The sequence below is a fragment of the Lithobates pipiens genome, unplaced genomic scaffold (assembly GCF_037356315.1).
Source record: "Lithobates pipiens isolate NorthernLeopardFrog02 unplaced genomic scaffold, aLitPip1_a1.2 Scaffold_18, whole genome shotgun sequence".
In the NCBI taxonomy this organism is placed as follows: domain Eukaryota; kingdom Metazoa; phylum Chordata; class Amphibia; order Anura; family Ranidae; genus Lithobates; species Lithobates pipiens.
In genome coordinates, this window is record NW_027507758.1 from 59,589,454 (window position 1) to 59,616,887 (window position 27,434).

The following is a 27,434-nucleotide window of genomic DNA, read 5'->3' on the forward strand; positions in this document are numbered from 1 at the left end:
GACCTGAAAGGACCTGGAATAGATTAGGGAGGACCCACGCTGTTCACCTGAACTGCACCACAGTGCTCAGAAAATGCACAGAACTATTTTTCAATTCACAGTGAATTCACACTGCCGCTAAACCACATACAGTATTTCACAAAAGTGAGTACACCCCTCAATTTTTTTTATATTTTTGCATATGACAACACTGAAGAAATTACACTTTGCTACAATGTAAAGTAGCGAGTGTACAGCTTGTATAACAGTGAAAATTATCCGTTCCCTCAAAATAACTCAACACAGGACCGAGCCTCTTTTTGAGATTTGTTGTTTACAAGTTAAAAACAGTTTTGTTTTGTTTTTGCTAGAAAATTATTTAGAACCCTCAAGCATTATACAGTAAAGTTATCCCAATTGTTTTTTATATTGTGAAAGATAATGTTATGCCGAGTAAATTGATACCCAACATGTCACACTTCAAAATTGCGCCCGCTCGTGGAATGGTGACAAACTTTTACCCTTAAAAATCTCCATAGGCGACATTTAAAAAATTCTACAGGTTGCATATTTTGAGTTACAGAAGAGGTCTAGGGCTAGAATTATTGCTCTCACTCTACCGATCGTGACAATACCTCGTGTGGTTTGAACACCGTTTTCGTATGCGAGCGCTACTCACGTATGCGCTCACTTCTGCACGCAAGCTTTATTTTTACACTGTTGTAAACACCTCTTGTAATAGAAAAAAGTACCCCTTAAATATGAGATCTGGGGTCAAAAAGACCTCAGATCTCATATTTACACTGAAATGCAATTTAAAAAATAAATAAAAAATGGCCCTTTAAGAGCTATGAGCGGAAGTGACGTTTTGATGTCACACAAAGGACAGCATCCGATCGTTGCTGATAAAAGTGATCACACAGCGAATCCGCCGCAGAGACCACTATTATCGGAAACCGGACCGCCGGTTGAAGAAGAGGATAACCAGGGTTATGGCAGCTAGCTGCTGCCATAACAACGATATTCCTCTTCAAAGTTAGGACGTATATTGGCCTGCAGCGGTTCAGAAGTGGTTAACCACTTGACCACTGGGCACTTAACACCCTTCCTAACCAGACCAATTTTCAGCTTTTCGGTGCTCTCACACTTTGAATGACAATTACTCAGTAATGCAACACTGTACCCAAATTACATTTTTGTCCTTTTTTTCACACAAATAGAGCTTTCTTTTGGTGGTATTTAAGCACCTCTGTTTTTTTTTATTTTTGTGCTATTAATCAAAAAAGACTGAAAATTCAGTATAAAAAAAATAATTCTTTGTTTCTTTTAAAATGTATTGCAGAGTATTGGCAGAGTATTGGCAGATTATTACAGACTATTGCAGTGTTTCAGAGTATTGGCAAAGTATTGCAGTGTTACAGAGTATTGGCAGATTATTGCACAGTATTGCAGACTATTGGCACTGAGCAGCGCTGTGGACACTTCACATCCAGTCCACATCGCTGCCGCCATCTCTCCGCCTCTCCCCCTCTCCCCTCTCACTTTACCGGAGGGAGGAACCGGCGTCACATCATGTTTACAAGTAATCGCTCTGTCATTTGACGGAGCGATCACGTGGTAAACGGCCGCTACTAGGTCGCGGATGTTCCGGGTGCACACCCCAGGGGGGGAGCGTGGGAGCAATATTCTGGGAGGACGTCCATGGATGCCCTTCCATAATAAGCTGACCGCGCTGTAGGCATCTTTCGGCTATGGCTCGGTCGGCATGTGGTTAATGTCTAAAGCGCTGTCAACAAAAGTGAGCACACTCCTAAGTCAAAATGTCCAAATTGAACCCAAAGTGTCAATATTTTGTGTGGCCACCATTGTTTTCCAGCACTGCCTTAACCCTCTTGGGCATGGAGTTCACCAGAGCATCACAGGTTGCCACTGGAGTCCTCTTCCACTCCTCCATGATGCCATTATGGAGCTGGTGGATGTTGGAGACCTTGCGCTCCTCCACCTACCGTTTGAGGATGCCCCACAGATACACAATAGGGTTTGGGTCTGGAGACATGCTTGGCCAGTCCATCACTTTTACCCTCAGCTTCTTCAGCAAGGCAGTGGTCATCTTGGAGGTGTGTTTGGGGTCGTTTTGTTGGAATACTGCCGTGCGACCCAGTCTCCGAAAGGGGGGGGGATCTTGCTCTGCTTTAGTATGTCACGGTACATGTTGGCATTCATGGTTCCCTCAATTATCTGTAGATCCCCAGTGCCGTCAGCACTCGTGCAGCCCCAGACCATGACACTCCCACCACCATGCTTGACTGTAGGCAAGACACACTTGACTTTGTACTTCTTACCTGGCTGCTGCCACACACGCTTGACACCATCTGAACCAAATACGTTTTTATCTTGGTCTTATCAGACCACAAGACATGGTTCCAGTAATCTGTGTCCTTAGTCTGCTTGTCTTCAGCAAACTGCATGCTTTCTTGTGCATCAGCTTTAATAGGGACTTCCTTCTGGGACGACAGCCATGCAGACCAATTTGATGCAGTGTGCAGTGATTGAGCACTGACAGGCTGACCCCCCCACCCCTTCAACCTCTGCAGCAATGCTGGTAGCACTCATACGTCTATTTCCCAAAGACAACCTCTGGATATGACGCTGAGCACTCAACTCCTTTGGTCAACCATGGTGAGGCCTGTTCTGAGTGCTGCAGCTCAGTTTCAGGGTCTTGGCAATCTTCTTATAGCCTAGGTCATCTTTATGTAGAGCAACAATTCTTTTTTTCAGATCCTCAGAGAGTTCTTTGCCATGAGGTGCCATGTTGAACTTCTACTGACCAGTATTAGAGTGTGAGAGTGATGACACCAAATTTAACACACCTGCTCCCCATTCACACCTGAGACCTTGTAACACGAATGTGTTGCATGACACCAGGGAGGGAAAATGACTAATTTGGCCCAATTTGGACATTTTCACTTAGGGATGTAAACAGTTTTGTTGCCAGCGGTTTAGACATGAATGGCTGTGTGTGGAGTTATTTTGAGGAGACAGCAAATTTACACTGTTATACAAGCTGTACACTCACTACTTTACATTGTAGCAAAGTGTAATTTCTTCAGTGTTGTCACATGAAAAGATGGAATAAAATATTTACAAAAATGTGAGGGGTGTACTCACTTTTGTGAGATACGGTATATGTGAACCGGCTCCATAGAAAAGGCTGCCATTTTACATGCCATGCGAATCTAATGCGATTCAAAACGCATACAATTCACATATATGTGTGAACAGAGCCTAACACAGTCTTTAGGTAAACTGCAGTGTGCATTTCAACATTGGTGAGATACTTACCAAGCATTCTACGTGTAGCAAAATGCCCGTCATACAGTAAGGTTGATTTAACAAAGGTGTGGAGCATGTTCACTTGCAAAGCGAATTTTCTGCAGGCAAATCTAAGTGAAAACCCGCTTAGCAAATAATACCCGGTTATGTGCAAGGTAAATAAAATTTAAAGAAAAGGATATTTACTTGCACAATATAGAATAATTGAAGTCAGCACAGACTGACCTCTTTTACTAAACTAAGTGAAAATTCAGTTTGCAAAGTGACATTTTCCCTTTCTTTGTGATAATAGTCACCGGTATCGAGGGATTCAGACCTTCCAACAACCATAAAATCGTTATAGAGGTTCTAACCCTTCCCGACTCAAAATTCACTTTGCATCATACAAGTTTCCCTTAGCTGGTAAATAAGATGAAGCTGAGTTTTCACTTGTTACCCAATCATGTACAGTACATGAAATCATGCTTTTTTTTTTTTTTCTTAAATTTCCTTGCAGATTATTGGGTAATCAAAGTAAATATGGCTTCACCTTACTTACAAAGCTAAGGGGACATTTACTTTGTAAAGTGAATTTTTTCATTGTTAAAGTAAATCCCTAAGCAGGTTTTTTTTTAAGTTTTGGACTGAGTTGGGAAAGGTTAAACACATGGGAGATTCACCCATATATTTGTACTGGTGACCATTGCCGCCAAGAGAAAACAAAAAAAGGGCAAGTCCTCTCAACTTCTGAAAGTTCTTCTAACGCCCAGTTGAAACTCTGGTACAAGAAGTGAAAGGAAAATTTCCTAATGGTACACAGACAAACCTTCTTGAAAATGTAACGTTTTGGCTATAAATATACTGTTTATGGATTTAAATGAACAGTTTCTTTGCCTTAGGTCACTAAGCCACTATACTTATTTTTATACCATGGGACTTGATAGTGTGGTTGTAGTAGAAAGCAGTGGCGGTGCCTCCATAAGGGCGCACGGGCGCCGCCCCCTCTCTCCAGCCACCCCCTCTATCACCAATAGATAGATTCATGCATTGCATGAATCTATCTATGGCCGCCAATGCCACCCCCTATTCAGGTGCCCGGCCCCTTTCCGGGCACCTGAATTACATTGGCAGGGGGTGTTTTTGAAGCACCTGATTAGAGCCATAGGCATCAAAAAAAGTAAACAGCGAGCTCCATGCTTGGCGCTTGCAGTTCACCCAGGTGTGTTAGAAAAGAAAATTCATATTCGCTATCCTAACACTGAAGTGCCTCTCTGCCAATCAGGTGCTCAGATCTGTTATTCGTCACCTGATGGGCTGAAACAACTGGGTGGGGGGCACAGTGGCAGCATTCGATGGGCACAATGGGAGCATTTGATGGGCACAGTGGGAGCGTTTGAGGGCACAGTGGCAATGTTTGAGGGCACAGTGACAGCGTTTTGGCTCAGTGGCAGCATTTGATGGGCACAGTGGCAGCGTTTCTGCACAGTGGCTGCATTTGATGGGCACGCAATTGATGTTTGTTTGTTTTTTTGCTGAATTTTTCAGTTTGATTGCGCCCCCCCCCCCCCCCAAAAAAAAAAATTTTGAGCACCAGCTGCCACTGGTAGAAAGACCTACTATAATTTTAGCTGCGGGACTAATGAGATTCAATACGTTAAAAGAGAAGTATGGGGTTTGGGGTTTTTGCAGATGTATACTTGCCTAGATGGATGCAGCATTGGTCTGATGTTGCATGTGGCCAGCTCTAACACTGAGAAACAAGCAATCTAACACTGCAGATTTCTCGGTTCTCACAGCTCCCTCAGCAGAGAGCTGCTGACTGTCAGTCACCACTCTCTGCTCTGCCCCGTATTCACTCACTGGAGCACTGGGCTGTAGAGGAGGTGGGTGGGGCCGGCTCAGCCTCTCAGCGGCTCGCTGAGAGGCTGAGCTGGGTGCTGGTCCAGGCATGTGGGCGGATCCTGACTCCAATCTTGTCCGAACCTGGACCGGCTCAGTGACAAACTGCACTCCTGTGATCCACAGGAGAAGTACAGCCAAACAAACTTTGGCTGTACTTCTCCTTTAAGGATTAATGTGTCAGTAAAAATGAAAACATAAACACCCTACGCTCTCCCATCCTCTGGTCCTTGCTGTGCTTACCTACAGTGCATGGGGTTTGACCTGTTAGTGCCCATGCAGCTGGTGTAGCGGTCTGGAGATTTGAAATCCCCGCTCTTCTCACTTTTCCTGCTGCAGCACTTTCTGGATAGATCAGAGCAATTCTAATTGGTCAGTGCCGGCACAGAACATTGCTGTTATTCATCCCGGAAGCACTGTAGAAAGAGTGTTACACCAGCTGCTTGGGCATTGACAGCTCATTCCCTGTGGACATAAGTACAGCAGGGATCAGGGGGTGTAGAGGGTCTAGATCAGTGATGGTGAACCTTGGCACCTCAGATGTTCTGGAACTACATTTCCCATGATACTCATGCACTCTGCAGTGTAGTTGAGCATCATGGGAAATGTAGTTCCAAAACATCCGGGGTGCCAAGGTTCGCCATCACTGGTCTATATTGTGTGTTGTTTTTTTTCTGAAAAGGTGAACCAATTCTTTAATAGACCTGAAGACCATTTATTTTCTCAACAAGCTAAAGTTTTACTTTGACTAGCATCCTACTAACCATAATCCTGAAAATCATAGGTTCCACCAATCAGTCTGATCTCTACAATTATGGATAGTCTTGGTAAAGTTAATATTAAGCAAGCCTATGCTGTTATTTTCAATGTTGTGACAGACCCAACTGGGACAGGGGCTTTTGGAGGGGACTGCATGGTAGCCTCTTGCCTACTGACTATGGGCCCTGGCGTTTGAGGGGGCTCTATTTTTGGGTACATGTGTGCCTGGGGGACCCTTAGAGTGGTTTTGCTTTGGATCAGGGTCCATGTCTCCCTGAAACACACAGACTAGCAACCAAGGATCTGGATACTAATTTGGGGCCTCTGTGCCCAAACCAGCAATGACTGATTCAACCCTCTCCTAGACTCAAAGACTCTAAGCAGATTATAATCAGTTCAAACAACCAGATGCTGATGTCTTCTGCTGCTTTGTGTAAATCTGTTTATTAAGGTGTCATTCTCTCATTGTATAATTCCCCTGTTGTGTGCTTCCTAGGTTTGAATTTCCATTGTTATTTGAGTCACCTATTGTTTCTGTTTGTCTGTTAATCCTTTTGGAAATGTGACTAGTATTGTGTCCACTTTACCTCGTTACCGAACTATTTTGGGTTGTTAGCGGTTTATGTTAGCGGCTCATTAGATGTACTGTTAGATATACTGATGATCTTACTGTTTAAAGGTTGCATTGTTTAGGCTCAAGCTCTTATCTGATTTTGTGTGGTACAGGTTCTGTGTGGACATACAATAAAGAGTTCCAGTTTGCACCTAAGCTAGTGTCTTCTAGGTCTTGGGGCCAATTCTTGGCTACAATACCTGGGTCCTAGTTCCAGATTGGAGGAAGCTGTATCGTGGCGTAGACACCCAAGCTGGGTTTCAGGTGGTCCATCACATTTGATGGCAGGCTGTGGGATTTGCTTCCTCCCTACAGAGCAGTTCCAAACTACCATCGAGACACATCTTCTGGAGACCATTGCAGAGTGGTGCTATTCCCCACAGTGATGGAAACAGAGTTTTGGTAGTGGACAAAGTAGAAGCTCACCCAGTTTGGCAGACCTGGTTCTGTAGAGGATACACTGGTGTGGAGAGATGTCATTCGCCAGGGGCTATGGAGAGAAGTCCTAAAATAAAGAGTATTAGTTTGTACCTTAGCTAGTGTCATCTAGTCCTTGGGTGCAATTCTCAGCTATAATACCTGGTCCTGGTTCCAGAGTGGAGAAAGCTGTATCTTGGCGGAGGCACCCAGGCTGGATGCCAGGCGGTTCGTCACAAATATGTTCTTTAAATGCGGTGATTAAAAATATATAAACTACAGGATTTCCAGGACTGACAGCACAGTATACAGTGGGGATCGAAAGTTTGGGCACCCCAGGTAAAAATTTATATTAATGTGCATAACGAAGCCAAGGAAAGATGGAAAAATCTCCAAATGGCATCAAATTACAGATTAGACATTCTTATAATATGTCAAAAAAGTTAGATTTTATTTCCATCATTTACACTTTCAAAATTACAGAAAACCAAAAAATGGTGTCTGCAAAAGTTTGGGCACCCTACAGAGTTAATATCTTGTTTTGCCCTTTTTGGCAAGTATCACAGCTTGTAAACGCTTTTTGTAGCCAGCCAAGAGTCTTTCGATTCTTGTTTGAGGTATCTTTGCCCATTCTTCCTTACAAAAGTGTTCCAGTTCTTTGAGATTTCTGGGCTGTCCGTCACTCACTGCTCTTTTAAGGTCTATCCATAGATTTTCAATAATGTTGAGGTCAGGAGATTGTGAAGGCCATGGCAAAACCTTCAGTTTATGCCTCTTGATGTAATCCCCCGTGGATTTTGAGGTGTGTTTAGGATCATTATCCATTTGTAGAAGCCATCCTCTCTTTAACTTCAGCTTTTTCACAGATGGCATCAACTTACCATCCAAAATCTGCTGAAATTTTATTGAATCCATTTTTCCTTCTACTCGTAAAATGTTACCTGTGCCACTGGCTGCAATACAACCCCAAAGCATGATTGATCCACCCCCATGCTTAACAGTTGGACAGAGGTTCTTTTCATTCAATTCTGTGCCCTTTCTTCTCCAAACGTACCTTTGCTCATACTGGCCAAAAAGTTCTATTTTAACCTCATCGGTCCACAGAACTTGTTTCCAAAATGCCTCAGGCCTGTCTATATGTTAATTTGCAAAGTTCGAACGCTGATTTTTGTGGTGAGGACGTAGAAGAGGTTTTCTTCTGATGACTCTACCATGAAGACCATATTTGTACAAGTATCTCTTTATAGTGGAATAGTGTACCACAACTCCAGTGTCTGCCAGATCTTTCTGGAGGGATTGTGCAGTCAAATGTGGGTTTTGAATTGCTTTTCTCACAATCCTGCGAGCTGTTCTGCCTGATATTTTTCTTGGTCTTCCAGATCTTGCTTTAACTTCCACTGTTCCTGATGACTTCCATTTCTTAATTACATTCCGAACAGAGGATATTGACATCTGCAAAACGCTTTGCTATCTTCTTATAGCCTTCTCCAGCTTTGTGAGCATCAACTATTTTCAGTTTCAGTTTTCTAGACAACTGCTTAGAAGAACCCATGGTGCTGATTGTTGGGGCAAGGTCAGATGAGTCTGACCATTTAAAACCTTTGAGATTGACATCACCTGGTCTTCCCAGACGATGATTGAGAACAATCCATGACACTGGCAGGTCTCAGCTTTGCAAAGGGGGCAGTGCATGCTATAAATTCTGCAGGGTGCCCAAACTTTTGCAGACGCCATTTTTTTGTTTTCTGTAATTTTGAAAGTGTAAATGATGGAAATAAAATCTAACTCTTTTGACATATTATAAGAATGTCTAATCTGTAATTTGATGCCATTTGGAGATTTTTCCATCTTTTCTTGGCTTCGTTATGCACATTAATACACATATTTACCTGGGGTGCCCAAACTTTCGATCCCCACTGTACAGTTGATGTGCTTTATGTGTTGTATAATAATGTTCATGCTTTTATTCTGGCTCTTTGTTATGCCCAGCGTTGCTTTGTTTTTCATATCTGGACGCAGATTTAACGTACCATAATTGTCTAAGAAATAGAAATTGCGGCAATGCGAATTCTGTTTGGAGCTGTGACAAAACTAATTACTTGTGTTGTCTGCTTCATTAGGTAGCTCGCGTGTTTGCGTCTGCGCAGACACCCGACCGCCATACAATAGGCTGAAACGTGTTATTGATGCACAGTCAAGGAACGCAGAGCAGCTGAGCCTGATTAGTATTGATTTGAATTTTTCCTTCTTAATTATTTTTATTACAGCTCTAGAAGCTCCTGCAAGCATTTTGATAGGATTATCCTTTTTACATCACAGTGAGCGCAGAGAGGATTTCCATACTAGAAAAACCGCAGGGGAATTAAAAACAAATAAATGCTAATTTGTTAGTTTTAACTGGCATGCCAGTATTGTTGGAGGCTTAAAGTCGTAAACTGCATAACGTTTCTGTACAGCTCTTTGGGGACAACTGGGAAAATGCGCATCACAAGTCACGGTGTAATGTCAGCCCTGTGCTGCAGTATTTGACTACTAAGCTATTGTCGAGGTACCTAAAGTGGACAGCTCTAAAAAGGCACAAAATAATGTGGTGCTGTATTCATTAATATATCAGTGAATATTATTTTTTAAGTGCAAGCAGTGTGAGTACCTAAAATTGTGCAGCAGTCTGCAAGAGAACAAATCAATCTGTATAGTAGAACTCAAATTGGGGGGAGGATGCAGCACAAAGGACAGATATGCTGCAGTGCAAGAAGCATGCTTGTAGAAAGCAGAGTGACAGAGAGATATGCTAATCAGCATGTTGGTTCTCCATTTATTGTGCAACCACAGGCTGGGGAGGGGACCTGTAAATGAAAGTGAAACTGCAGCAGAGCTGTGTAAATCTCAGAACTGTTTGGCTAGAAATGCAAATCATTTGGCATGTAAAACAGCTCTCAAATATGTATTGAAACTGTTTACCTGTAGTACAGATTTCGGAATATCCAAGTGGTCTTCTAACTTGCCTAAAACGGACCATCCATCCATGTCTCCATGCTTTATGTTGCTGAGAAATCACTTTGAAAAACACCTCCTAGTATTTGTGGCTATGACCATCTTGAGTAAGGGCAGATGATTAATGTAGTAGTTACTTCCTGGAATTCATCTGCCTTTAGCTCAGGCATGCAGGCAGGAGGGTGTGCTTACCGGAGAAAACTCCTCCTGAAGACTCTTGGAATCTATGATGACATTTGACTAGGCATGGAAACCAGGAAGTAACTGAAGCATAGCATGATATACTTTCTTATCTATTAACTAATGCTAGCAGCATAACCACTTGCCTACTTGGCACTTTTACCCCCTTCCTGCCCAGGCCAATTTTCAGCTTTCAGTGCTATCACAATTTGAATGACAATTGCGTGGCCATGCAACTTTGTAGCCAAATGAAATTTTTATAATTTTTTTTCATACAAATAGAGCTTTCTTTTGCTGGTATTTAATCACCACTGGGGTTTTTATTTTTTTCTAAATAAATGAAAAAGTTTTTAAAAAAAACAAACTTTTTCATAGTTTGTAATAAAATTTAGCAAACAGGTAATTTTTCTCCTTCACTGATGTGCGCTAATGAGGCTGCACTGATGGACACTGATGAGGCGGCGCTGATAGGTGGCACTGATAAAAGGAACTGCTAGGCACTGGTAGGCGGCACTGATGGGTGACACTGATGAGGAGGCACTGATTGGCAGCACTAGTGGGCACTAACTGGCTGCACTGTTGGGACTGCACTGATAATCCCTGTACAAGTCCCTTTTACAGAAGCCGGTTTACAGCTCTCTTCTCCCTTGCGTGAGCAAAGGAATGGCGATAACAAGCTTCTATTTACATCGTGATCAGCTGTGATTGGACACAGCTAATCACATGGTAAAGATCCACTGATTGGCTCTTTACCTCAATGTGTAATCAGCAGTGTCCAGAGGGCACTGCGATCACAGAACACGCTGCCCGCGTGCCACAGTAGGGACGTTCACAGGAGGCTTGCCATGCTATAGCCATTATTCGGTCAAGTGGTTAAGGATTAAAAATAGTCAATGCTGATTGAGAGAGTTAAGTTCCACTTTAACTAAAAATATGAAGTCCCTGCTGGCTCAGTCACCCTACCCAGCCTCTAACTGACGTATCGCCTAAGAGAGGATAATGCACCTTGACCCACCCCCTCCCCTCTTGCAGCATCCCGGGATATATCACATGTCCCAGGAAGCTGCAGAACAATTCACAGAGCGCCATACAAACCAAAGAATGTGCGGTGGGAAGCTGGCTATGGTTCCTTGGGAAGCCACAGCCGACTTCCCTATCCAGGATGGCGGCATCGGGGACTCAGTGGTAAGAAGAACCATAAGGTAAATAGGCACTGCTAAGTGTCTGATTTTTACAGTATTTGTAGCTGCTGACTTAAAAAAAAGAAGAAGCTGAAGTTCCTCTTTAAAGCAGAGTTTCACTAGTTTTTCAGTTTATTAAAAGTCAGCAGCCACAAAAAGTGTAGCTGCTGACTTTTAATAAACATACACTCACATGTTCCACAATGTGGCCGCCCAAAGCCTCTGTTCTCTCCTCTGCGCTGGCATCACTAGTATGGGCACCCGGCTGTGACAGCTTGCGTCTTCACAGCCAGGTGCGCACTGCGAGTGCATGAGTTGCGCTGCAGTGTCCTGAATGGCCGAGTAATCTTCTGGGACCTGTGACATGTCCCAGAAGATTGCAGGGAGGGAGGGGGAGGGGAGGAGTCACCTAGGCGGCATGCCACTTTTGGGTGGAACTCGGCTTTAATAATGTACTGCATGGTGTACTAATATTTGTATTTTTTGTCTTGTTATGCCCTATAACTAATCATTCCATTAAGTGCCGGTTCATACAGGGGCGACCTGTCAGGCGACTTAGCCACCGGACAAGTCGCGCTCCATGCATTGCAATGGAACCGTTCTAATAGGAGCGACTCAAGTAGTTCCGACTTAGAAAAAGGCTCCTGTACTACTTTGAGGCGACTTCAGAGAGACTTGCATTGACTTCTATACAGAAGTCGTTTTGCAAGTAAGTTATTCTGTACAGGGTGGCTTCAGAGTTGGACGACTGAAGCCACCCCTGTGTAAACCGGCACTAAATAGACATGCCTACCCGTGTATTCATAAAAGAAATTGATGAAAAAATACAGTATTTTATAGGCTGAGGTCACTTGTCTAGCTGCCCCTTCCCTATCCACTCATGTACACTGGGAATGTACAGTATGTCTTGGGTCTACTCCAATCAGTTAGCTAATGCCAAGCATAAGGTGTTTTTCACTAGTCAAAGATATTTTGAATAGGGCAGTCGGTCCAGCAAATTGCTTGCATACATGGCCAAACAACAAACTCCCAGTTCTGTCATTTCTAAAATAGATGTTGATGGCACACTCGCAGTTACGGAGATTAGAATATTGTCTTGTTTTTATCATTTCCATACTAACATGAATGCCTCCTCTCTTCAATACTCCAATGCTGAGATTGAGGCATATTTATCTGACTTGACTTTTCCTTCCCTCTCAGAAGACCAAGTCATAATGTTGGATGCAGAGATAATAGAAGGAGAGGTAAGATCTCAGATTTTGTCCTTAGTCTCCGGCAAAGCATCAGGCCCTGATGGTCTTCCTTTAGAGGTTTATACAGTAGTAGATACTTAGACATTATAGCCCCGGTATTGGTACAGATGTATTTTGGAATCCTATCAAAGATAAGAAATGACCACAATTTATGTATGCTGCCACAGTAATTCTCATCTCCAAGCCTGACAAAGACCCCACAGACTGCTCTTCTTACTGTCCAAAATCGCTATTGAACATTGACTTTTTAAAATCCTGGCCATGTGGCTCAATTCAGTAATTCTCAGTACTATGCATGAAGACCAAATGGCTTTTATACCTGGCAAGACTATGTCTATTTGTAGAACTCAAATTATTGCAGAGCTGCAAGACTTCATTTCTGAGTCTTGTGCCCTGTGCACTCTCGATACAAAGCCTTTGATTCCAAGGAATGACCCTTCCTACAGGCATCCCTGCTTTGGCTTTAGTAATCACTCAAGAAAATGGGTCTCCATTCTATATGCAAGTCCATCTTCTAATCTACTAGTCAATGCACTTCTTTCAGCTCCTCTACCTTTACACAGAGGGACATGCCAAGGCTGCCCTTTTTCACCACTCCTCTTTGCCATAGCAAAAAAAAAATTGGCTTTAAGATTTGGCAATCTTCCTTGTTTAACCACTTTAAGACCGGACCAATTTGCTGGTCAAAGACCAGACCACTTTTTGCGATTCGGCACTGCGTCGCTTTAACTGACAATTGCGCGGTCGTGCGACGTGGCTCCCAAACAAAATTGACGTCCTTTTTTCCCCACAAATAGAGCTTTCTTTTGGTGGTATTTGATCACCCCTGCGGTTTTTATTTTTTGCGCTATAAACAAAAATAGAGCGACAATTTTGAAAAAAACGCATTATTTTTTACTTTTTGTTATAATAAATATCCTCCAAAAATATATAAAAAAACATTTTTTTCCCTCAGTTTAGGCCGATACGTATTCTTCTACATATTTTTGGTAAAAAAAAATCGCAATAAGTGATTATTGATTGGTTTGCGCAAAAGTTATAGCGTTTACAAAATAGGGATAGTTTTATAGCATTTTTATTAATAATTTTTTATTATTATTTTTTTTAATAGTAATGGCGGCGATCTGCGATTTTTATTGTGACTGCGACATTATGGCAGACACATCAGACATTTTTGACACATTTTTGGGACCATTGTCATTTATACAGTAATCACTGCTATATAAATGCAGTGATTCCTGTGTAAATGACACTGGCAGTGAAAGGGTTAACCAGTGGGTGGCAGTGTAGGGGTTAAGTGTTCCTAGGGGTGTGTTACTAACTGTGGGGGGGTTGGGCTTTCATTTAGTGTACACTGATCTCTGCTCCAATCACATGGAGCAGAGATCAGCGTCACTAGTTGCTAGGCAGAATAGACAAATGTTGTTTACACAGCATTTGCTCTATTCGGCCGCTCCGTGAGACGATCGCGGGGATGCCCGCGGTGATCGAGTCCGCGGGTCCCGCGACTGGACTCACGGGGGTCCCGACCAGCGCGGGAGCGCGCCGCCGGCGGCGCGCTCCCGTCGGCAGGGCGGCATCGAATATTGGACGTACCTGTACGCCAATATGCCTGCCCGTGCCATTCTGTCGACGTACAACGTCGTGCGCTGGTCGGGAAGTGGTTAAAGAGATTACTATTGGCAATACAACTGACAAGGTTTATATACAGATGATCTTATTCTATATATGCAAGCTTCTAATGCTTCTTTGACTGCTGTCATGCAGACTATTGACTTTTTTGTCACGTACTCTGTGCTAAAAATCAATTGGCACAAATCGGCTTTGATACCACTGTATCCTACCCTGTACCAAGCCAGTCTAGTGCAGTGTCCTCCCAAAGTAGTGACTTCCTTAAAGTGGTTGTATAGTCAATTTTGGGACCTATAATAAGGCTTACCTGTAGGTAAAAAAAAAATCTCCTAAACCTGTACGGTTTAGGAGATATTCCCCTCGCAATGCGCCGCTGACTGCAGCGGCACATGCGCACAGGGGATTCTCGGCTGAAAGTCCGTCAGACTCGTTCTAAGGTAAGTATTTCATAATGAGCTAGTATGCGGTGCATACTAGCTTATTATGCCTTTTCCTTTGCAGGTGAGTAAAAAAACAAAAAACAAAAAACAATTTAGCGGGTATACAACTGCTTTAAATACTTGGAGATAACTATCACCATGAATCCTCTGGATGTACTTGAGACTAATATAGACCCTCTTTTGCGATTGGTAAACTATAAAATGATTCCTTTGCCCAAGTGTCTCTACGTAATATCTCTTATGCCTGTGGTGATCCCTAAATTGTTCTTTAAATATCTAGACTCACAATTAATCTCAATTATCTGGTCTAATACCGTCGCAAATGAAAGCTTTCCACTTTGAAGAGGCCTAAAGCCTGGTACACACTATCCATTATATATATTTTTTCATTCAACCCAGTTCAGGAAGAGCTGCTGTACTAACAATCTGATGTTAGTACAGTGATCTCAGTAATCTTCCCACGGAGCTATTGTGTTCCAAAAGGGGGACACTCCTTCTAGCTATTGACCAAGCCCCCCCCCCAGCACACACTGGTCAGTGCTCTCAGCAATCGGATCAGGTACTGATTGACAGACCTTTTTCAGTCATGCTCCTTCCACAGAAGAGCTGGCTTCTGTTGGACCAGCTGCTGTGCACAGGGGCCGAATATCAAGCAGCATCAGTCTGTTCAATAGAAACCAGCCAATGACGACTGATGTTTGGCTCGTGTGTAAGGCCCCTATGGGTGAAGCAGGTATGGCTCTGTCTAATATGTATCTCTATTTTATGACTGGTCAATTGAAACATCTGATAACTTGGTTAACACTGGTATCACCTACTATGGTAGAGGCTTACGTAGCTACAGCATTGAAAGTTAACCATCTTCTGATTGGTCTTGAGGCTTTTGGGTCATTACTACCTAGAGTTAAGTTATCCATCCTTACCTTGGCGGGGTCTGTGTGGCATTAGGCCAAAAAGTGTTCCTCATATACAGATACACCCTTAGAACTGCTGCTCTGAAACAACCCTATGGGGTTGATTTACTAAAACTGGAGAGTGCAAAATCTAGTGCAGCTGTAGCCAATCAGCTTCTAACTTCAGCTTGTTTCAATTAAGCTTTGATTAAAAAAAAAACTGAAAGCAGATTGTTTCTATGCAGAGCTGCACCAGATTTTGCACTCTCCAGTTTTAGTAAGTCAACCCCAAAGTGTTTTCTCTCTTGGGTGATTTTCTAGATGTTTCCTGGCATCTGGTTTGACTGTTCTTTCAGTTGTCCACTGTAATAATGTTTTACACTCATTTGACCATATCAAGGAAACCTATGATTTACCCCATACAGTTGTTTACAGGTATGGCATGCTCTCCAGGCAGTGTTTGGTTTCACAAATTAAACTTTTATAATTACCCCTTAATTAATATATTAAGATCATAGGGGCCTAAAGGACTGCTCTCCACCATATACTCCCATCTACTCATTACTTTTAGCAAGGCCATGCTCCAGGCACAGTCTAGGTGCCAGTCCTCAATCCCTACTCTCACAGATGAGAGCTGGAAGGAAGCTTTCTCCTTAAACCTAGTAGTCTGTTCAGCAGTTCATAGTAAATTAACTCAACTAAATATTCTCCACGAAACTTACCCCACCCTCACTAGACCGTTTACCATGCAATGACTTGCCACTTTTAAAACTGTAAGATGCAACCAACCACGGCCTGATTTTGTGTTTGTAATTTGGGCTTGTCCAACAATAACCCAATATTGGAAAAATGTAGTGGACATACTTTCCTCTGTAATCTCCACCTCTGTCCCATTTACCCCTGTGGTCTGTCTACTGGGTTTACAAGACAAAGAACTCTGGCCCAGATCTACTAGAATTATGTTGTGTAAAATGTTTTTCCTAGAACATAAATTAATTTCCCTTAAATGGCTGCAATCCTTCCCATGTACGGTTCGTCAACGATTACACACAGTTACTCAAGTTATTTCATATGCAAAGGTAATGTACGAAAAAAGAGGATTTTCCTCGTAAACAGAAAAAAATCAAGGATGTCAACCTCTGGGAACTACAACTGTTTTCTCATGCTATTTGCTAAATAATGTATGAGTCTGCCCTATGGTTGTTATATACACAACTGTAGCCTTATGATGTTACCTATAATTCAGGATAAAATTGTTTGATGCTCAGTTTGTATTTCTGTTTATTGGGCCATCACTGAGCATAGTTTATTGGGACTGTGAACTGTACTATACTCTTTATGTCACAATATGAATTGGATATTCTGTCATTGTTTCTTTTCCGCAATAAACAGAATTTAAAAAAATATATATAATATTTTCCATGATCGAGAAATGTTTCATCGATTCACATTCTAACCACAGCTGCTGTTCTGAAGATTCTATTCTTTGCCTGACCGTTTTTTTTTTCTCCCTTCATTGACTGAAAGGTATCAGCAGCAGCAGAGAGCAAATAATAGTGAACAATTGCTGAATACTTATTTTCCCTAAACATTTTACTCTGTACTCTTGGTAGTGTAATGTGTTATCAAAATGTAATCAGATTAATCTGCTCTGACACTCATTACCAGGCCTGTATCATGGGAAACATAATAAAGCAATTTGCAGTTTTCTCATTTTTCATACAGTCTTGTTTGCCTGTTTTATATTTTGTTTTAAAGTTAGTTACTATATATGGTATAAAAAAAAATTATATTAGGGCTGAAATCTGTCCGGCATCTTTTAGCACTAAAATCTCAGCAGTTTAGGACTTCTCTTGAGGACAACAGTGGCAGGGCACTGATTAGTTAAACACAAGAGTATCCTGGTGGTTGGGGTAGACTGGTTAACATCTTTAGCATCCATTTAAATGTACATAATGGTTTTCTTTCCCAGAAGGCAAAAAGGATATCCCAATAATCTTTAATGGAAATTCATGTCCCTGGAGAAATGTTTGTCTGAAATTTTACTTCTTGTCCCAGAGATGCAACAGGAAGTAAAAGGCAATCTCCCAAAACGAGGGGAAATCCCCTCTACACATCTCCCTGGAACAGGTGCCCAGTCACATACCTGACTGTGGAGCCTGAGATGATGAGGGTGGCCTCTTGCACAATTCACCTGCAAGCACCCCTGGTAGTGGAGACAGGAACTGCTAGGGCAGTGGAAGTTTGCAATTGCCTTGCAGCTGTAGGAGAGAGCTGTAGCTTGAAGACACAGGTGTCCTTCCAGTGGTGGTGTGGAGTCTGGTCACAAGCCTTGTTTAGCGGGAGCCAGGCAGACAGGTGCAAAATCATTATCAGTTTCAAGGTCGGGAACAGGCAGAAGTCGGTAATGTGCTGGGGGTGGGTTACCAAATCAGGAGGCTGAGACGTGGTCATTAATCCAATTCAGGGTCGTTAACATAAGCAAGAAGCAGATATAACAGGCAGGGGTGAGCCGAGAGAGGTGTTAGACGTTGTAAAAATATGTAAAAAAAAAAATATATGTCTTGTATATATTTTTGGTGAGACAAATTTCCTTAATTAGTTCTGAGTCAGCGTAAATCAAAATGTGTGTTTTATTGTACACACTAAAGTAGAAAAATACTTACAAAAATAGTACAATGATGAAATTCTAGTATTGTTCATTCGTTTTAAAAGGTATAAAAAGAGTTCTTCAAGTTAGACCATGTGTTCTATTGTTCTAGCTATTATAAATGGCGGAATAACCCTTTGTATGCTGAAGAATAGCTGAAAGTCTGTGTGCTGAAATAGAAGGATGTATTCAGAGCTGAGTGTAGATGCAGAAGGGATCGTCTTCCAACTAGCTTTTGCTTATATGAACTCAAAGCTTCTAAATTCGCGCCAAAAGAATAAACCCTCCTTCTAATTAACATCGCCTCCCCTCATGTTACTCACAAGGGTGTGGGCTAAGGAGTGGTTACCATAGCTATTAAACATCTGGTATCACTCAGACATAATAGACTGCTATTATAATGACAGGAAGTGGGGGAAGGAGAGCTTTAGACTTTAACCACTTTCAGACCGGACCATTTTGCTGGTAAATGACCAGAGGTCTTTTTACACTTTGGCACTGCGCTGCTTTAACTGGTAATTGCGCGGTCATGCAATGTTGTACCCAAACGAAATTTGCGTCCTTTTCTTCCCACAAATAGAGCTTTCTTTTGATGGTATTTGCGATATAAACGTAAAAAGACCGCAAATTTTGAAAAAAAATGATATTTTCTACTTTTTGTTATTAGAAAAATCCAATAAATTCAATTTTAGTCATACATTTAGGCCAAAATGTATTCAGCCACATGTCTTTGGTAAAAAAAAAGTCAATAACTGTATATTTATTGGTTTGCGCAAAAGTTGTCACATCTACAAACTAAGGTACGTTTTCTGGAATTTACGCAGCTTTTAGTTTACGACTGCCTATCTCATTTCTTGAGGTGCTAAAATGGCAGGGCAGTACAAAACCCCCCCAAATGACCCCATTTTGGAAAGTAGACCCCCTAAGGAAATTGATAAGTGGCATGTTGAGCCCATTGAATATTTTATTTTTTTGCCTCAAGCGATTGAATAATGACAAAAATTTTTTTTTTTTTTTTTTACACAAAGTTGTCATTAAATGATATATTGCTCACACATGCTATGGGCATATGTGAAATGACACCTCAAAATAAATTCTGCTGCTTCTCCTGAGTACGGGGATACCACATATGTGGTACTTTTTGGGAGCCTAGCCGCGTACGGGGCCCCGAAAACCAAGCACCGCCTTCAGGCTTTCTAAGGGCGTAAATTTTTGAGTTCACTTCTCACTACCTATTACAGTTTTGAAGGCCATAAAATGCCAAGATGGCACAAAACCCCCACAAATGACCCCATTTTAGAAAGTAGACACCCCAAGCTATTTGCTGAGAGGCATGTTGAGTCCATGGAATATTTTATATTTTGCCACAAGTTGCGGGAAAATTACAAACTTTTTTTTTTTTTTTTTACACAAAGTTGTCACTAAATGATATATTGCTCACGCATGCCATGGGCATATGTGAAATGACACCCCAAAATAAATTCTGCTGCTTCTCCTGAGTATGGGGATACCACATATGTGGGACTTTTTGGGAGCCTAGCCGCGTACGGGGCCCCGAGAACCAAGCACCGCCTTCAGGCTTTCTAAGGGCGTTACAGTTTTGAAGGCCATAAAATGCCAAGATGGCACAAACCCCCCCAAATGACCCCATTTTGGAAAGTAGACACCCCTAAATTTACGGGTACACTAGTGAGACTAGGTAATAAATGGCGGGTGCCCTGAAACTATAAAAAAATAACTAACCAACCAGCGTCACCTGTAACAGTTATATAGTGATCACTGGTGAAAGGGTTAACTAGGGGGCAATCAGGGGGCTTTATGCGGTAGTATATGAGGGTCCCTGGCGCTATAAAAAGCTGCGGCGAACCTAAATACCTACCTGCCTAACTAGCGTCACCTGTGACACTAATACAGCGATCAGAAAAACGATCGCTTATTAGGCTGGGTTCACACTGGAGCGATGCGGGAACGCCACGAATCCGCGGCGGGTTCCCGCATAGCATGCCTCCCGGCGGCAGTTCACACTGCCCTATGCGAACTGCTGGGAGTGTCAGTGAAATGTTAATGACACCCCCAGATCAGTTCGCATATCGCAGTGCGATCTGCAAACTCGGATCGCATGGTGTGAACACCCATGTGATCCGATTCTGCTGCGGACCAAAAAAAGGGTCCCGTGCGAGTTTGCGGCGGGTGCGGCGGGTGCAACGCGAATTCAGCCATACTATCTGTATGGCTGAACTCGAATCGCACAGAGATCGGATGTGATTTGCAGTGCGGTGCGAATCACATCCGTTCTCATAAACCGCTGCAATGTGAACCAAGCCTTAGTGACACTGGCGACGGGGGGTGATCACGGGGTTAAACCTTTATTGGGGGGGTTAGGGGGGTACCTTAGAACTAAAGGGGGCTAACCCTAACTGCCCTAACAGTTATTACAGTCACAAATGACACCCGCCGTGTGATCAGGGGGTTAAACCTTTATTAGGTAATAAATGGCGGGTGCCCTGAAACTATAAAAAAATAACTAACCAACCAGCGTCACCTGTAACAGTTATATGGTGATCACTGGTGAAAGGGTTAACTAGGGGGCAATCAGGGGGCTTTATGCGGTAGTATATGGGGGTCCCTGGCGCTATAAAAAGCTGCGGCGAACCTAAATACCTACCTGCCTAACTAGCGTCACCTGTGACACTAATACAGCGATCAGAAAAATGATCGCTTATTAGGCTGGGTTCACACTGGAGTGATGCGGGAACGCCACGAATCCGCGGCGGGTTCCCGCATCGCATGCCTCCCGGCGGCAGTTCACACTGCCCTATGCGAACTGCTAGGAGTGTCAGTAAAATGTTAATGACACCCCCAGATCAGTTCGCATATCGCAGTGCGATCTGCAAACTCGGATCGCATGGTGTGAACACCCATGCGATCCGATTCTGCTGCGGGCCAAAAAAAGGGTCCCGTGCGAATTTGCGGCGGGTGCGGCGAATGGCTGAACTCGAATCGCAGAGATCGGATGTGATTTGCACTGCAGTGCGGTGCGAATCACATCCGTTCTCATAAACCGCTGCAATGTGAACCCAGCCTTAGTGACACTGGCGACGGGGGGTGATCACGGGGTTAAACCTTTATTGGGGGGGGTTAGGGGGGTACATTAGAACTAAAGGGGGCTAACCCTAACTGCCCTAACAGTTATTACAGTCACAAATGACACCAATGCAAAAAAAAAAAAAAAAAATGCATTGGTGTCACTGTGACTGGGGGGGGCAGGGGTAATTGGGGGGTGATCGGGGGGTAAAGGGGGGGTGTGAGTGTGCCTGGCATGTTCTACTGTGTAGTGTAGTGCTTGTGCAACTCACCGATGCTCTCTCCTCGGTGCCGGAACGAAAAATACCGACACGGAGGAGAGATTACATCACTTCCTCTCCTGTGTTTACATTACAGGAGAGGAAGTGATGCAATGCTTCACTCCCATTCGTCAGGAGCGATCGCGAGGGGGTGGCCATGAACGAATGGCCGCCTCCTCATCACCGATCGCTCCTGCACAGATACCGACCGCCGCAGGCACCGGGCGGGGGCCCGATCGGGCCCCCGACCCGCGGGAAGGCAGGGACGTACATGTACGCCCATATGCCTGCCCGTGCCATGCTGTCGACGTACATCGTCGTGCGGCGGTCGGGAAGTGGTTAAACAAAATATCAGTTACATAGGAATATGTCTTTAAAAGCATATATAAGATTTACAATATTCATCAAAATCCTGACAAGTTTTAAATGTTTACTTTTTCAGTTTCAGCATGTCATAATATGGAGATTAATTGATTCAAAATTACCATACACACAATTATGGAGAATTCATATTCTAAATAAAGTATAATAAAGCCAATTGAAATTTTAGATATTAAGAATACAACAGACGTAGCCGGGTCAGCAACAATGTTAGCAGACATGGATTAGAATCAGGAACACAGGAACCAAAGCTGAAGACAATCCAGCACTGAAAGCAGGCAGAGAGGTTTAAATAGGCTGCCGGGCACCAGAATCTACGCGTACATGCTCCCATGTATGCGCCAATGCACATTTGCGTGTGCATTCTGGTCCTTGCTCGTCTTGAGCTTCTATTCTTGTGACTGCACATGTGCAGTAGAATTAGCACTTGCTGAACGGGAAATAGCAGCTGCTGAATGGGAATGCACACTTACTGCATGGCAAAACGCACCTGATGCACGAGATCCCTGACATTCCTCCATTGGATTATTTCCCTTTACCTCTTGTTCTAGGGCATTTCTAAAATGTAGAATTTCCCCTTCTATTATTTTCTGGTGACGATGGTCACCAGTACAAACAGCAGTATCTCCTCACAATGGGAACACAAACAGCATTTACTACATGACTAAGGGTCCTACCCGCTTTAGCCAAAAGCAGAAAAAAATGATTTTGTCTACAGATGCACTTCTAGCAGGACATTTAAAAATTTATTTTACATTTAAAATCAAAATAAATTAAAATTAGGAACTTGTGTACAAAATTATATATATTTTTTAGTATCATGGTATAGGCATGATAGGGTACGCTTTCAAATCAAGACATTAGATGTAAATATGGCTTTGCCAACAATCATTGAAAAAAAATCAGAATTGGTACAAACATTGAAGATTCCAGGACAGCTCACAGGAACCGCAGAAACAACATAAAAAGGAAGGCAAACATGTTGAATTGGCTGGATCTTCCAAAGGAACACTGATTTACTTAAAAGTGCTATTGGGCATTATTTGTAAAAATGATCTTGTGCCCATTTCCTGAATAATAGATAGTAAAAAAAAAAAAAAAAAATGTTGTCTATTATTTCCTGCAGATACATTTACATTCCGATGGGCGGGTCACAAAGTGGGATAGAAAGAATGCTGCTCTCTACTGCCTTAACGTTTATATTTGTGTGTTACTGGCATGGAAGCCATAAATACCTCTGGTACTGGACAGCACTCAATTGGATCGGAATAATCACAGAACATGGAGTGAAGAAGCTCCTGGCTATGGCCTTCATTCAAGAAAGAATTGTAAGTATTGTTTAAAAGAATTAAAAAGGCCACAAAGGAAATACTTGGAGTAAAGTCTGTATAAATCATTTTTGTTTTGTTACAAATAATAATCCATAAACCCCCCCAGCAACTGAATATTTGCATTTTAACCATAACCAATCAATTAAGAATGTCTGGTAGTGTTCTGTTTGTAAAAAAAAAAAAATGAAAACATGCTTTTAAAGTGGAACTAAAGTTAAAAACGAACAAATTGCACACAGACAGGGTCTTTACTGCAGAAGAGACAAGCAATATCTCTTCTGCAATAAAGTGCACTTACCTGCCTTTTCCCAATTCTTTCCAAAATGTACACAGAACTGAGCATGTACCGCTCAGTTTACATTCTAGCATAGTTCCAATCAAATCAGCCAAGGACCAGCACCCTGAAAATCCCTGGGCGAAGATGCCAGCACTGGCAAAGAACCTTGTGGGCATCGGACCTGTGGAGCTAAGGTAAGTATGTTTGCCTTTAGCTCCGCTTTATCTGCACACTGCTTAACCTAAATTAAAACCTAAGTCATTTTGCAATAAGTGGGCAAGGGTTAAAACATTGCTGTGTCTTCATTTTAGAGATTTTCCCTCTCTTCCTGACCTGGTGACACCATCATTCTAAAGCAAATATGTTTTTATTGCTGTCATTGTCCCTTTTTATGAAAATGTCTCCTCCTTGTATTGGTAACACTTAGGAACAGAAATTAGTAAAAATCCTACTAAGGAAAAAGCCATCATGTAAATCTAAAGTTCTAATCCTTAAACCAGAACTCTGGGAGAACTGCTCATTTTTGCCTAGAGGAGAGGAGAGCGAAGATATACTCACCTAATACCCCCAGCGCAAGACTGGTCCCTGCTGCTCCTGCCCTCTAGCGGTCTTGAACAATTGACTGTTCCTGACATCATCACGCCCATGAACGGTAGGAACAGTCCACCGCTGGACATGGGGGAGTGTCGTTTTCCAGAGGATCGAAGGATCGGGTGACTATAAGATCGGTGTTCACCCCTAGACAAAATAAGCAGTTAACCCATGCAGTGCAGGGAAACCAAGCAGTTAACCCATGCAGTGCAGGGAAACCCAACTGCATGGGGGAAAACCTTGTTTTCCCAGAGTTTTGGTTTAATCATTCCGCCCAAAACCAAAAATGTTACACTGTAATTCTGATGGTATTGTCTTGCTTGAAGTGGGTGGCCAGATAATTATGTGCTACATACATTAATTAGTTATTTTTTCATTCAACCAGCGGGTTGAATAAAAAAAAAACACAAGTTAATAAGGGAATCCTCCTTGCTGAGGTATTGCATTTTGACAGCAGGAAGACTTCACCGCCATCAGAATAGTTATCATCACTGCCGGCTGATTGAGTGGCAAAAATCTAACAAGACAGTTGAACAGAAGTGGACTGTTTCATCTATTCAACCACAGTGGCCATACGTGGATCAAAATTTGCCCAGTTCAGGAGAGATGGCCCAAATTTCGATCCATGCATGACCAACTTTAGGCACAGCATCCAGCCACCCTTTGTGCGGTGGTTGAGCTCAGCATAGTTCGACCGACAGCGAGAACACTTCGCATAAACGGATTTTGGACACAACAGGGTGCTCATTCCTGTGGTCCTGGGGAGCGTGTCCAGAATACAGCATGTCCTGGCATCTTGGCAAGGAGGGAAGGGTCGCTCATACTAGAAATTTTTCTGAAAGTGTTGGGAGAAGCCACACTCAATCTGCAGGTATGACATTTAAAAGAAGTTCCTTTTTTTTTTTTTTTAAGTTGCACATTGATTTTTTATTTTTTTTTATCTATCGGGAAAGCCTGAATGCATAAAGACTTTTACTATAAAGGTGAACTTAAGTTTATAGTGAAAAGAAATTTGAAATTAACATTTATTTTGTCCCATATAAACTGACATGGCCCACGATCTGCTATTACTTGTAAAAGTATCTTAGGAAATAAAAGAATTGTTAAAGATGTACGTCAGCCAAAATTGATCCTAAAAGCCCAGCCACAGCTTTAGATTTAAAAATTAAATTGTATGCTTTTGTTAATATAAAACAGCAGCTCTGGCTAGCTGAGTGCTGTCCCCCACAGACTCATAGCTCTGTCCTGCAGCCAACTCTTTCTTTCAGCTGAATAACGCCCAGTGACATTCAACTCAATACTTGCAAGCTCAGGGTGTCGAGAAACTACTCCCAAAGAATGTGTCATTGATCCGGCTTGACTCACAGAAAAAGGCTCCACAAAACTCTGCAACATTTAGGATTGCCTACCACCAGAGAATACCGCAAGATAAAGAAAACTACATGACCAGCAGGCAGATAGGTGAAGAATTTGTGTATACTCAACACTGGAAAAAAATCAGGGGGACTGTAAGGAGGAGATTAAAGGACTTGGGAGTTGCCCAACCTTCAGTAGAGTGTTAAGATCACAGAGACTGCCAGTTAAAGAGGAAGTAAACCCTGATGGGTTTACTTCCCTTTGATTCCCTGCAAAGGTAAAGCATAATGGACTACTATGCATCGCATAGTAGTCCATTATGTGTCACTTACCTGACACAAGAGCCAGCGAAGTCATCGCTGTCCCCTGTAGTTCGGAGCGTCCATCTTCTTGGTGGGTCTCGCTGCTCCGGCGCTGTGAATCGCCGGAGCAGCGATGATGTCACTCCCGCGCATGCACATGGGAGCCGACACTCGCGACATATCGCCGCGATCTGTGACTTACCCAGTGCGCCTGCGCGCCGCTGTCTACGGCGCATGCACCGTAGACAGCGTGGCTGTCTTCAGGTAAATATCTCCTAAACCGTATAGGTTTAGGAGATATTTCTTGGACCTACAGGTAAGCCTTAATCTAGGCTTACCTGTAGGTCAAAGTGGTTTGTAAGGGTTTACAACCACTTTAAGTGCTTCAGTTTTTCATCCTGGCATAGCTCTAATCTACAAGTCCATCCTACTTTTTGGATGCCTTAAGTCTAGGTAATATCTGCACATTATTTTGCTCTACCCTTTTAATAGGTGCTACATGGCCTCTCATGACATAGAATAGTGCTAGAACTCCATTTGTGGGAGAACTACAAAATGCAGCATCTTACTTTTGGGACTCATAAAATATACTGGCAATAAATAACACATATGTAGGGCCAAGTTGCATACAGAAAAAGCATCATATTATATTCTAGGGAAAATTTGCTGAATTGAAAAACTTTAAAAAAACAAAAACCCTCAAAGTCAGAAGTTGTGCAAAAATTGCTATTTTTAAAATGACATTAAAATAGTACATAAAGTTTAATAATATAATTAAGAATGCATTTGGGAGTTCTCTTTTGTAAAGAGAGCTTTTAGCATAATGCATTTTAGCTTTGCACTATATAGCTTTTCCACATATATTAAGGACATGAAAAATATATTTAAAGGCGTTGTAAAGTCAGTTCTCACAGTCACTGCTGGCCCCTATGCTAGGGTAACATGTACTATAAAGTGTATGTCATTTTTAAAATTCTTCTAAATACCTTATTTCTCCTTGCTGATTAGCCTAGCAGAGGGGCTGGCAGGAATTGGGAGCAGTCATTTTTCTACTCTTTGGGAAAGGGGCTAGAAGTCGAGGGGAGGGGCGGCTCACACACAGGCGCTGACAAGAAGAGAGGAAGGGGGAGAGGAGAGCTGTGGATGACGGAGACACGTAAACTTATCATGGTGTCAAGGCTCAACAGCCATGATTACCATGGTCAGGACACACAGGGGGACACAGGAACTGGCAAGATCAGCCAGGTTTTTTTTTTACAGTTTAGAAATGGATAAATGAGACAACACAAGCACTATGAAGTTTATTATGCTTTAAAGAAACAGGATAATTTTTTTTTTATTATTTTTTTTATTTTTTTAGGGTAACAAACGCTTTAATTTAAGGCCTATTTTGAGGCTAAACAATAAACACAAAGTGGGAATGGCATAGAGTGTATGCTTCCTGCACTTGGTGGAGGAGATGAGGAAGAAAACTCAGGTGGGAGTCAGTAACAGACAAACAGGTCAGTAACAGATGTTGCAGGCTGAAGCATAGTTCAAGTGCAAGCAGGGGTTTGGTACAGGTGAATTTAAAGAGCAGGTCAAGGCAAGCTGGGTCAGAAAGGGATAGTCAGGCAAAGTCCAGGATTCACAGGTACTATAATGCTGTAA

General features: G+C 42.5%; 1 protein-coding gene across 1 annotated transcript in view; it reads left to right on the forward strand.

Annotated features, from left to right (window-relative positions):
- Positions 1–27,434, forward strand: part of HHAT (hedgehog acyltransferase) — a 568,477-nt gene that overhangs the window by 340,142 nt on the left and 200,901 nt on the right. Inside the window, exon 10 of the mRNA XM_077485722.1 lies at positions 23,054–23,255. Within this exon, the coding sequence (XP_077341848.1) occupies positions 23,054–23,255 (202 nt within the window). The remainder of the gene's footprint in view (positions 1–23,053; positions 23,256–27,434) is intronic.